Raw genomic sequence first — 11,447 nt, 5'->3', positions numbered from 1 at the left:
TTGGTGACCCCCCAGCCAGGTTTGTAGTCCGGGGGACCCATTTTCTGCTGTCTGCCAGAGCGGGAGAACTAGAGGAACCTCAAAACTGCTGGAGAAAGGCCGGATCAAGTGCGTTACCTGCCAACGAATTTCCCCCAGAGTCCTTCCTGACAGGAGAACCAGCTTCACTGCCTATTCAATTTAGGCCATAGAGTCGTGGTGTATTACAAATAAACATTTTTAAATTGCAGTATAAAACATTGTATTTTAACAGCTATCAAACGAAAGTGAATTTTAATTTGTTTTACAAATGTCCCCTATTGTGGCATTAAAATGAGATTGCTCAACTTCTAATTTGTGTTGTATTACAAGAAGGCAGAAATTCACGCAGAATAAAGAGAATAATAGACTCAACAAGTGATTGACATTTATTTCTCTTGAAAATGTTCTAAGAAATAAAAAACTTGTTTTATCTAAACTGTGGTCTGTGCACACAACAAAATGATAAATACATTATACTTGGTAATTTTTGAACATGATATAAAACTGATGCGTAATGTATTAGGTAACTATACTAATTTAAAACAACATTCCAGATTGATAAAACTGGTTTTCTCCACAACTCTTTCCAATTTATTTAGTTATTATTAAATGACCAAATGGATTTGGCAGCTTCGTCATAAGTAATTACTGTATGTGCTCAGTATTATTGACAAGAGCAAAAAAAGACCAATAACATACTGTAAGTCAGGGGTGCGCAAACAGGGGGCGTGAGATCTTCAGGGGGAGGGGCTCCGCGCTCTTCCCCAAAGCATTTCAATTAAATGCCGGGGGAGTGCGCAAGGCCTCTTTAACTTCCCTTAATTGGTCTCCGATGGCTTCTGGCGACACGTCACCATGGCAATGCAGCATCAAATGACACTGCAAGGTCACGTGACATCACATTGCACATGACCCGCAGCATCATCTGATGCCGGAGACAAGGTAAGGAGGGGCGGGGGGGGGGGGGGTAGCGCGAGCAGAGGGGGAGAGCAGGCAGAGGAAAACGTTTGCGCACCCTGCTGTAAGTCATACAAATGCAGAAATTATTCTGCAAACACTTTAATTTTTCACACAATATGGATCAGAACATAGTTAAAGCGGCGACTCCTTCATTTAGCGGTTATGATGGCTTTTCCAATATTATCTCCCTTAAGCATCCCAATAAAACCAGATGGTATATTGTCAAATCCTTTAGTGATGTGCTCGGTGTACTTCAACTTCCCCTGCATAATGACAAAAGGATGTATATATTAATCTGTGTAGTGCAGGTTGAGGGAAAGAAGTGTCAGGTTAACGCAGCAGTCTGCAATTGCACAGCCCATTTTTTTAAATTAGTATAATTAATGATTGTTTATATTACCTGGACCAAGGGGTACAGTGATATTCTGCTCAAGATTTATATCATTGTATTGCTCAGTGATATAGGTACAAGTTAATAATTAGTTTTAAAGTTAAATTGAATAACCTGTCAGTGTGCAATATTAATTTAAAAAGTCAAACATTACCAGTGACCACTCAGTGGGCCCCCCAAAAAAACATTTTTTTTCTGCAATTAAAGAAATCTGTAGCTTCCTATCTAATTCTGAGGATTTTTCTCCACTGTTAAATACAATTCCTTAGAAGGTGCCGGTTTAGGCCCATATCCAGAGCTCCATTAAGCGCATTACCGTCACGTTATGACTTAACGGGTATTTTTAACGCTTAATAATGCAGTGTTAAGTCCTGTTTTGTCAAAAATCACCCCAAGACTGTGGAATTTGCTGGAATTTGCTGATCCTCTGCAGCTTTAAGAAATCACAAAGCTTTATTTCCATTCAGAAAGGAATTAAAAACCTTCCTTTTCATACAAAACATTGCAAATAGACCCTGATAACCCGGCAGCCAGCTTTCCTGCTCCTGTTCATGGTTACAGCCCTTTGTTGGTCTTCCTCGTTGTTTCCTTATATGATTTCGTTCGGTAGGTCCCGGTTGTAGGTCTAGTATGGGTGTCCTCCAGAAGGCTAAGTCCCCGCTAGCGCTGATCGGGTGTCGCTGGCGGCGGGTAATTACATATATAGATATATGTAAGTCCCCGCTCACGCAGTGCGCGCGGTGCTCGTGCGCGTGCACACACACAGCCACGATCGGCACTTACATAAACAAAAAACCCATACTTCCCCGTGAGCTCAGCTGGCCCGCAATGCCGCCCCCCCCCACCTCCCTTGTGTAATTGGAGGACACCCGGCGCTCATGCTTGGAGCGCTCTCCATCATGAGCGCGCTCAGCGCCAGTGGGGACTTAGCTTAAGTTCCTACATGCGCTCTAGTACTGAGTTTCATGGGGAATAGTGCAGCAGAAACAGTTTTAAATACATTAATAAACACTGTAATTCTGAAGTTCCTCAGCTCAATTTTTTTTTATCCGGATGAGCTGTTAATTCTGAGGATTTTCTTTTTCTGCAGCTAATGAACCCCCACCCCAGTATGTGCTGTTTTATTCTTAGTTTTGTATCTAAAAAAAGGATCCCACATTATTATTCAATAAGGAACATTGTCTGACCAATACTCCACTTATAGTAAAACCATTCTAATATCTATCTTTTTCCCCCCACTGTATTCTTTTCAACTGTCCATGCATTTTGAATTCCCTTTCTAACGCTGTCCTGTTTTCTGAAAGTCTAAGTGCACCCCTAGCATTCATTGATCTCTCCATAAATAACTACTCTCTCTCCCAGCACAATGATCATAGGAGCGAAACCTTGACATATATACCTCGACAACCCACTGCATTAGCTTTTCTAGGCCTTCGTTGTATCTGTTCAGCCAACGCTGCACTGTGAATCCTTCCATGCGTAGCTCTTGATATATTAAGGGGAGGTGAACATATTCTCCTGTGGAGACAGTAAGACACCATGTTAGCAATTATTTAAAGCAAGTATACTGTGGATTTACAGCAAGTTGTGATACCTTGTATAGGACCTTTTTACAAGACCGACAAATTACTTATTCATACATTTGGCTCTACAGTACTGTACATGAGTTTCCAAGATACAGGCATACCCCGCATTAACGTACGCAATGGGACCGGAGCATGTATGTAAAGCGAAAATGTACTTAAAGTGAAGCACTACCTTTTTCCCACTAATCGATGCATGTACTGTACTGCAATTGTCATATACGTGCATAACTGATGTAAATAACACATGTGAAACAGGCTCTATAGTTTCACCGCTTGCTCACAGCTTCGGTACAAGAAGTGAGCCGGTATTGCTGTTCAGGACGTACTGACAGGCGCATGCGTGAGCTGCCGTTTGCCTATTGAGCGATATGTTCTTATTTGCGAGTGTACTTAAAGTGAGTGTCCTTAAACCGGGGTATGCCTGTATTACACCACAGCTTCAGATGCACACATGAAGGCACTTGTAAGGTCTTAAAAGCTCAAAAAGAAGCCATAACAATTAAATGAATGACTTCTGCATTTAGTACCATTGCTTTTCCCTTTCAGTTCTGCATAAAACACAATACCTAGGCCTAAGGACCCTTAAAAAAAACCTTAGTTCTATGTACCACTGTACATTTGAGCATCATATTTTCTATCATTTTTTAAGAGCAGCTTCATAATTTAACATGCACAATTTTATATGTTCACCAGCTTTGCAGATCTGGACTCCCAAGGACTTACTGTAAAAAGCATTAAAACAAATATAGCAAGATATAAAATACATTAGACACAGCCTTCATTAGGAATAAGCCAAGGGGCCCGTATCTTGCTAATGTAAGAATGCTGCAGCAATCAGGACAAAATAAAATAATAATTCGGTTTTGCTTCAGTATTTCTCCAAAACAAAACAAAATACATAGGATTATACATTGAAATGTGAAGATAATAAAAAAATTCAAAATTAATTGGGGCTAGAGCTTTAGATCTACCAACAGTAGCTTTCAGATCAGCATGAAATGTAATAAGCGTTGCTAGCAAGTTTCTGTCATTTGACACTAAAGCAATGGGAAATACTTGTAGCAGATCAAAGTGCACATTGTTAGAGCACAGTCATTTTAGCAGTGCATGAGAGAGCTATTAAAATGGCAATTTGCAGTGAGTCTCGACTTACTAAGAAACAACATGTAATTCCTTTCATGGAGGAGTTAAAACATATCCAGGGTCACATTGACTAAATTATACTACTCCATAAGAAAGGGGTGCTCTGCTCCAGTCCTCAAGCCACCCCCCCCCCAACAGGCCAGGTTTTCAGGATATCCCTGCTTCAGCTCAGGTGGCTCAATCAGAGGCTCAGTCACAGTGCTGAAGCAGGGATATCCTCAAAAACCTGGCCTGTTGGGGGTACTTGAGAACTGGAGTTTGCATCCCTGCCATAAGACATCTTCCAGACACCTTATGGTCCATTCAAGTGATTGACTCCAAGCAAGTGTAGCTACCGGCACTCGTCTTCTTTCACCCTATTTCCTCGATTCTAAGACGCTCCTTTTTTCTGATTTTCACATGTCTAAAATCAGGGTGCGTCTTAGAATCGATGTATTAAAAAATGTAAGTTAAAAAAAGTGTCTACAGTACTAACCCACTCTTTTCACTTACCCTATTTCAGGAGAGGTCCCATGTCAGCAGAGGACGAATCGGGCGTTGGCGGCATGAGAGGTCCCAAGTCTGCAGATGGTTGAAGATGGTCACCGGGCGGGAGTGCGGCGGCAAGCCAGGTCCCAAGTCTGCAGCTGAATGAAGATAAGAAGACAGCAGGCGGGCGTGCGGTGGCGGCAGGAGATCATAATAGCAGGAGAGCTGAGCAGGAGCAGAGCGGCATACGGGAAAGGCTTGGGAGGTGTAGACTGTAATACCGGACGTTGACCGGTGTCTGACTTCCGGTTACAGTGTGCTCCTCCCCACCAGTTCCCCTATGCCGCTCTGCTCCTGTTATAATGATCTCCTGCCAGTACCACCGCATGCCCGCTCGCTGTCGTCTTATCTTCATTCACCTGCAGACTTGGGACCTATCCTGCCACTGCAAACCTGCCACACTCCCGCCGCATTCCCGACCACTGTCCATCTTCAACCATCTGCAGACATGGGACCTCTCCTGCCGCCACCGCCACCCGCTTCGTCCTCCGCTGACATGAGACCTCTCCTGAAACATGGTAAGTGAAAAAGTAATTTTCCTCAATTGTAAGGGCCAAATCGATGGTACGTCTTACAATCGATGGCATCTTACAATCGAGGAAATATGGTACTTCAAAAGTTATTTTATTTTAGACATTGAACAGCCATAATATCACACAAAGGGGAAGTGCAATACGACAAGTAAGGGGCACAGCATTGCAGAGTGATCTCTTCATCAGGAGCCCGAAATGTTGTGGCGCTTACTTGAAGTAGCGACTGACGGCAGCAGCCACTTTGGCTCTCTGCAGCTCTCCAATTAAATTTATATGCTGTGTGCCAAAATTGTCAGTGCTTATCCAACCGACCGCAATTGTTATTCAAGTGATTGGCCCATGAGGTGTCTTCTGGCGCCAAAAGGTGTCACTTGGAACCCAGTTGTCATATAGTACCACTGGAGGGAATATATATATATATATGAACATACCTCAGGCTCCCAGTGGCGGAGGCTTAGGTCTCTTGTTAGCTGAACAGGTGACAGCAGCACAGGTAGTTTCAGTACCCAGAGGGTACAAGGGATATATATATATATACACAAACTACCTGTGCTGCTGTCACCTGTTCAGCTAACAAGAGACCTAAGCCTCCGCCACTGGGAGCCTGAGGTATGTTCATTGCCTGGGTGCAGGGCCTCCACCGGCGAGGGGTCCCAACGTGGTGGGAGAAGCCCCTCACTGGAACCAACACACACAATAAATACACACCAGTATATAATAACAGCATTTACTATACACAGATTATGCACCATCCACATAACACAGCCCCGCAAGGTTTCACCCCACAATATCAACCCCAGGTAATAACTGCCAAAGTACTGGAGTGCCTGGGCACTTAACTCCTGAGTATCCACCAGCTATTCCCTCCCTCAAAGAGTGTGTGTGGGATAGCGCGCTTCCCTGATGTGTTGGGGCCCGTTGGTTCACATGCTAATACCTCCCTGGTCTCAGTCCAGACCAGGACAAACAATAGAATTCCGTCGATCAATGACATGGTTCCGTGCCGCAATATGCTGCTGCTCCTCTTCCGGGTGGATCTTTAGGCAGATGCCTCTGGAGGGGCTTCCCGTGGGACTGTACCCCTGTAAATAGTCTCTATCAAGGAGTCTTGGTAGGCTCCCGTGCAACAGGCTGCACTTCTCTTCATGCAATGTCCTGCAGCATATCTCACACAATTACTACAGTGAAAAGGTCCCTATCTGAGGCCTTTCCCTACAGTACACAATGCTCACAGTGACTACTGGGACTCAGGAAACTATCTGGGACCTTTCGGGAAATTCTGGCCTAGTCCAAAGGAGCACTGCTCCCTGGACACTACCTGCACCCTCTCTGTCCAGATCTTGACTGACCTCTGCACTCCTAGCATGCAATATGTCTCTCTTTCCCTTCCAGGGGAAACAGCCGTCCCATTGGCTGTCGTGGGTCACATGGTGCCATCTCCCTAAGCAGCATGGGAGTTGTAGTCCCCGGGGATCTTCTGCTGTATTGCCACCGCGTGCACTAACCACACTGCGCATGCGCGACTCAACAATGGCCGCCGCAACCTTCATGATGCGCGCGCACCTCAACATGGCGGCGCCCTGTGAAAGGAACCGCCGGCGAGCCCGTCACCCCCGCACCCCCCCCCCGCACACCCCCCACAGCCTCGGAGGTAAGGAAGGGGAACATGAGACAGGGGGACCGGAGGGGACCTGGCTATATAATAAAGATATTACCTTTTTTAGGCACTGAATCATTGTACAGAGCAATGGCCCCACACACAGCAATCCTGCCATATTTTCTCATCTGAAGCATAGCTACATCTGCAAATTGTCCTCCGACCTGCACAAAAATATACTAGTAAAATTAACCACTTTTTGAGGCTCCCCTGTTCTTTCAGGCAGAGCAGACATGTCAAATCACATTTATTGTGTTTGCGTCTTAAGTATTTGGAGTCAGTCCATTTTTAGCATAAGAAGTCATATAAACTTTCATAGAGCCTCATTGGTAAAATTGAGTACTTTTAAAAAAAATGTATTGGTCCAGGGCACCCGAACTTAATTGATTTCAGGTCTTCTAAGGTGATATCTCTGTGAAGGTGTTGTTGATGGAAAAGGCTCTGACAGCAGAAAGTGAAAGGTACCGCGAGAGGTAATGATGTGTGAATGAACCTCAGTTCTCTTCGTCAACGTTTTCTCAAAACGTCGAAAAATAAGTCACAAATTCATCAAATCTTTCACTAACACATGTGGGTCTTCACTAGTCAATGAAAAGCTGTCAACTCTCATACATATCAATAAGAAAGGTTGAGAGCACTCGCGTGGACGTGTATAAAGGTGTATTCATTATTAAAACCGGCCGGCGTTCCGGTCCCAACCTGGACCTTTTCTCAACCTTCCTTATTGATGTGCTACATATGCTTTATCTATGTCCTTGTGTGTAACCGTGGCAGTAATGCCAACTCCGTCAGTGCTCCTTCCTTTCTAGATCAACTTTCATACATATCGAGGAAGTTGTACAAGTATTCTTAAAAAAGTCCTGCAAATGTAACAGTATTCAAGTGAAGTTCAGGCAAGAGGTAATTATTTTGAGTCAATGTTAACTACAAAATCAGAGCATTTTTTAAAACTATGCAGAGAGTAGTCTTTTCTTTCATCCTTAAAGCCTCCGCTCCACCTCCTCTATGTAGATCATTTCTGCTCAGCGAGATTATATGTGCACATGCGTCACGTTTTCTTGCCTCCCATGTGAACGTACATTCTCAAAGTAGCAATCGTAACCATCCGGGGAGGCTTTTTTCAGGGCTTCTTCCAAAGAGCTCACGGTCTTGTAGTTGAAGGCTTCGTCAAAACCAATTTCCTTCAAATACGCAACCTTATCGTCCGAGCCCGCAGAGCCAACCACCTTGCAGCCCTGAAGGGACGACAGGAGGACATTATAATGACAAAAGAGAAATTAATCTCAGAATTGATGAAGCACTGTAGGATCTTAATGTACTGCTAGTATACAGTATTAATAGAATATGCGCTTACATTGTGCTGAAATTCCTGAACCAAAACTACATTTGAAAAAAAAAATGCACTAACTTGCTAGCAAAAAAGTGGCGTTATTCTGGGGAAATCGTCAGAAATTCAAAGCAATGTGAATTTTTGTGAAATAATTGCGAAAAACACTAAATGTAATGGGGAAAAAAAACAGGAACATTTTTACAAAGCAAATTTAAAGACACTGTAAACCCCAAATTAGACCCCAACAAAAGCAGCCTGTTGTACATTTTGGGGTCTATGTATAAAGGCAACAGTGGTGCATTTCTGCGGGAAACAATTGCTCCAAATATATTCTGGAAAAAATCCTATTGCTCTCACTTGAATTTATTCCTTTGACTTGCATGGTGCAGAATTTTTAACAATTATTTGCTTCACTTTTGCGTTGATAGATTTCATGGCCAATCCACAAAGCTAATCTATATGCAAAAACGACAGCCATTAGTTGTCCCATGAACGTAGGCTTAACATCATGTTACATTAGCGCTGCCTCACGTTAGCTTCAAATAACATGACTTGCATGAAGTATATGTTACCTGAAGGTGGCGTTATACTCATCTTCATTACAGTCCCGCGTGCTGTGTATACCTCCCCGAACACACCTTTATACAACACACGGAGAGACATCTGTGCACAAAGAGGAGACAGACCCAGTGGCAGATTTCCCAATATACCTGATAGGCCCGGGCCTAGAGCGGCAGAATTTGGGAGCAGCAAATTTCCTGTTTTTTTCCCCTTTTTTAATTCTTTAAAAATAATCACGTGTTGCGGGGGGCTTGTGCTGCAGGGGAGTGGGTGGGGGGCTTGTGCTGCGGGGGAGTGGGTGGGGGGATGGTGTTGCGGGGCAGTGGGTGGGGGGCTGGTGCTGCGGGGGAGTGGGTGGGGGGCTGGTGCTGCGGGGGAGTGGGTGGGGGGCTGGTGTTGCGGGGCAGTGGGTGTGGGGCTGGTGCTGCGGGGGAGTGGGTGGGGTGTTGGTGTTGCAGGGCAGTGGGTGGGGGGCTTGTGCTGCGGGGGAGTGGGTGGGGGGATGGTGCTGCGGGGGAGTGGGTGGGGGGCTGGTGTTGCGGGGGAGTGGGTGGGGGGCTGGTGTTGCGGGGGAGTGGGTGGGGGGCCGGTGTTGCGGGGGAGTGGGCGGGGAGATTGTGCTGATGGGGAGGGGGGCCGAGGGGTGGTGCTGTGGCAACAGAGGCCCCCCTCTCCTCCCTACAACAATTAAACTGATTACTGGGGGGCAGCAGGGGGCCTCTGTAAAGGTCTGTTAGCTTCTCCTGCAGCATTGCCCTCTTCTGCAGCGTCACAACATCAAATGACGCCACAATGTCACATGGTGACGCATTACCATGACAACATTATGTCGCATGGAAATGCGAAGGGACACTGCAAGAGGAGGAGGTTCATGCGGCAAAAAGGCAAGTGCCTACGGGCAGCAAAGATGTAATTCCACCAATGGATAGACCTGAGATACCTGGGATATATGGTAATAAGGATATGCAAAATATATTTAAATGAGTTAAATGAGCATATATCCCAGGTATCTCAAGTGTGCTCCTTTTTGTGCAGAGATGTGAAATTTATATAAAAAAAAACTGAAAAAAAGTAACACCTGCCATATAATCCCTAAGTATGTCGCTGGTTAAAATCGTATATACTTGGTCTTGAACTACAAGATATTGTATTAAACACTATTATAGCAATGACTACGCAGTACTCACCATAATTTTTGCAATCTGGCCAACTAATGATCCAACAGCACCAGCAGCGCCATTGACCAGAACAGTTTCACCTTTTTTTGCACAGCAGACCTCTCGCAGGCCAAAGTATGCTGTTAAACTGTAGGAAATGAGACAGCAAAATGAATCAGCCTCCATGCGTGTGCTATCCAGATGCTGACATCCTTAGGATGCACTTATAGTGCCGGCGACGCGTCGTCTCTGCAAAATAAATGCATTGTCGCCTTTGCGTGCGCTTATAGTGCACGCGATGCCGACAAAGTGACGGAGCGACAGTGCTACCAGAAATCTGGCAGTCACCGATATTTGATTTTTTTTGGCGATGGTCTCCCCTTGCGGCCAATCGGGAGCTTCTCCGTGCCTCTGCCCTCCCCCTTTATGACGTCATCCAGCTACGTCGCCTAAATTTCCAAATACAACTCGTCGCAATGGCGACGGGTGACGTCATCGGTCGCGTCTACGGCTGTATAAGCTCAGCCTTGTGTGGACATTATGGGGCTTATTCATCAAGGTAAAATTGCTGTAGTTCTGGCACAAAACATTGTATCCACAGAGCATTGCTTCAAAGAATTTCCCATTGAAATCATTAGTATTTTGTTTTCTTTGATACATATCGTGCAATTGTTTTGCCTTAGAGTTGTTCCACTTTTGGCATATGCCCCAATGATTCATATTTACTAATCAGCACTATTCCATAAAGCATCCTTAGGTCCTGGAAGAGACCTTATGGCTCATTAAAGTGACCTCCCGTTCTTCACTTCCCACCGCCATCTTGTAAACCCCTCAAGTTTGCATTTGTCATTTAGATAGTCATTGGGTGAGCTATAACCATATGAAGAAAGTGCAAATAGAAGTTTTGTTTTGACGCATTGCTCCATTTTCTGCTTGCGTTTGCGTCAAATGTAAGGGAGTTTTTCTTAAATGTGATGCAAATTGTTAGCCTAAAAAGTTTACGTCTCCTCAGACCTGGCGCTTTTTAGTACCTGGAAATACATGACAAAAAAGTACCACAGGAAGACGCAGAGTTTGCTACATCTCATTATAATGTGTGCGTCCTGTAACTCCTCCCTAACTCCTACTATCGTCATTCCCCAATTTGGAAGGCGAGGCATATAGCCCAAAACGTGGAGCAAAGACCTAGATACATTGACGCAAAGAGATGCAATATGAAAAGAATGCAATTTGCTTACATTTTGCACCAAATTTGCCTTGATACATCACCCCTATTGTAAATATACGTGCCAGCTATTTAATTATGCCGTTGTTACAACCCCCCCTCCCCCCCCCCAGGACACTGCCGTATTGTTTTTCCAGGTTGCGCAAATACTTTTTATTGGGCCAAGAAACGTTCTTGATACATGTTGTAATATGCAGCATATTCTTGTTTCTAATCATCTTTAGCCACACTCACTAAACTACAGGTTAGCTAGCTTTAACGCATTTTAGTGAGTGAGGCAATATTTGTGTTGAACGTGTTGCAACAAACTTTGGGAAATGATTGTACAATATTGGTATCCTGTCTGTGCTAGAAC

At 44.6% G+C, this 11,447-nt stretch overlaps 1 protein-coding gene across 4 annotated transcripts in view; it reads right to left on the bottom strand.

Moving 5' to 3' along the window:
• Positions 1-394: 394 nt before the first annotated feature.
• LOC142492471 (prostaglandin reductase 1-like) overlaps positions 395-11,447 on the bottom strand; it is a 34,612-nt gene continuing 23,559 nt past the window's right edge. For all 4 annotated transcript variants that reach the window (XM_075595135.1, XM_075595117.1, XM_075595111.1 and 1 more), the window contains 5 exons: positions 9,898-10,015; positions 7,899-8,054; positions 6,878-6,983; positions 2,772-2,890; positions 395-1,244 (listed from right to left, as the gene is read on the bottom strand). In XM_075595135.1, coding sequence (XP_075451250.1) covers positions 1,131-1,244; positions 2,772-2,890; positions 6,878-6,983; positions 7,899-8,054; positions 9,898-10,015 — 613 coding nt within the window. In that variant the 3' untranslated portion in view covers positions 395-1,130. The remainder of the gene's footprint in view (positions 1,245-2,771; positions 2,891-6,877; positions 6,984-7,898; positions 8,055-9,897; positions 10,016-11,447) is intronic.

This window comes from Ascaphus truei, chromosome 1, assembly GCF_040206685.1.
Source record: "Ascaphus truei isolate aAscTru1 chromosome 1, aAscTru1.hap1, whole genome shotgun sequence".
Lineage (NCBI taxonomy): Eukaryota > Metazoa > Chordata > Amphibia > Anura > Ascaphidae > Ascaphus > Ascaphus truei.
The sequence above is the reverse complement of the archived record's forward strand: the minus strand, read 5'-3'. Positions and strand labels throughout refer to the sequence as shown.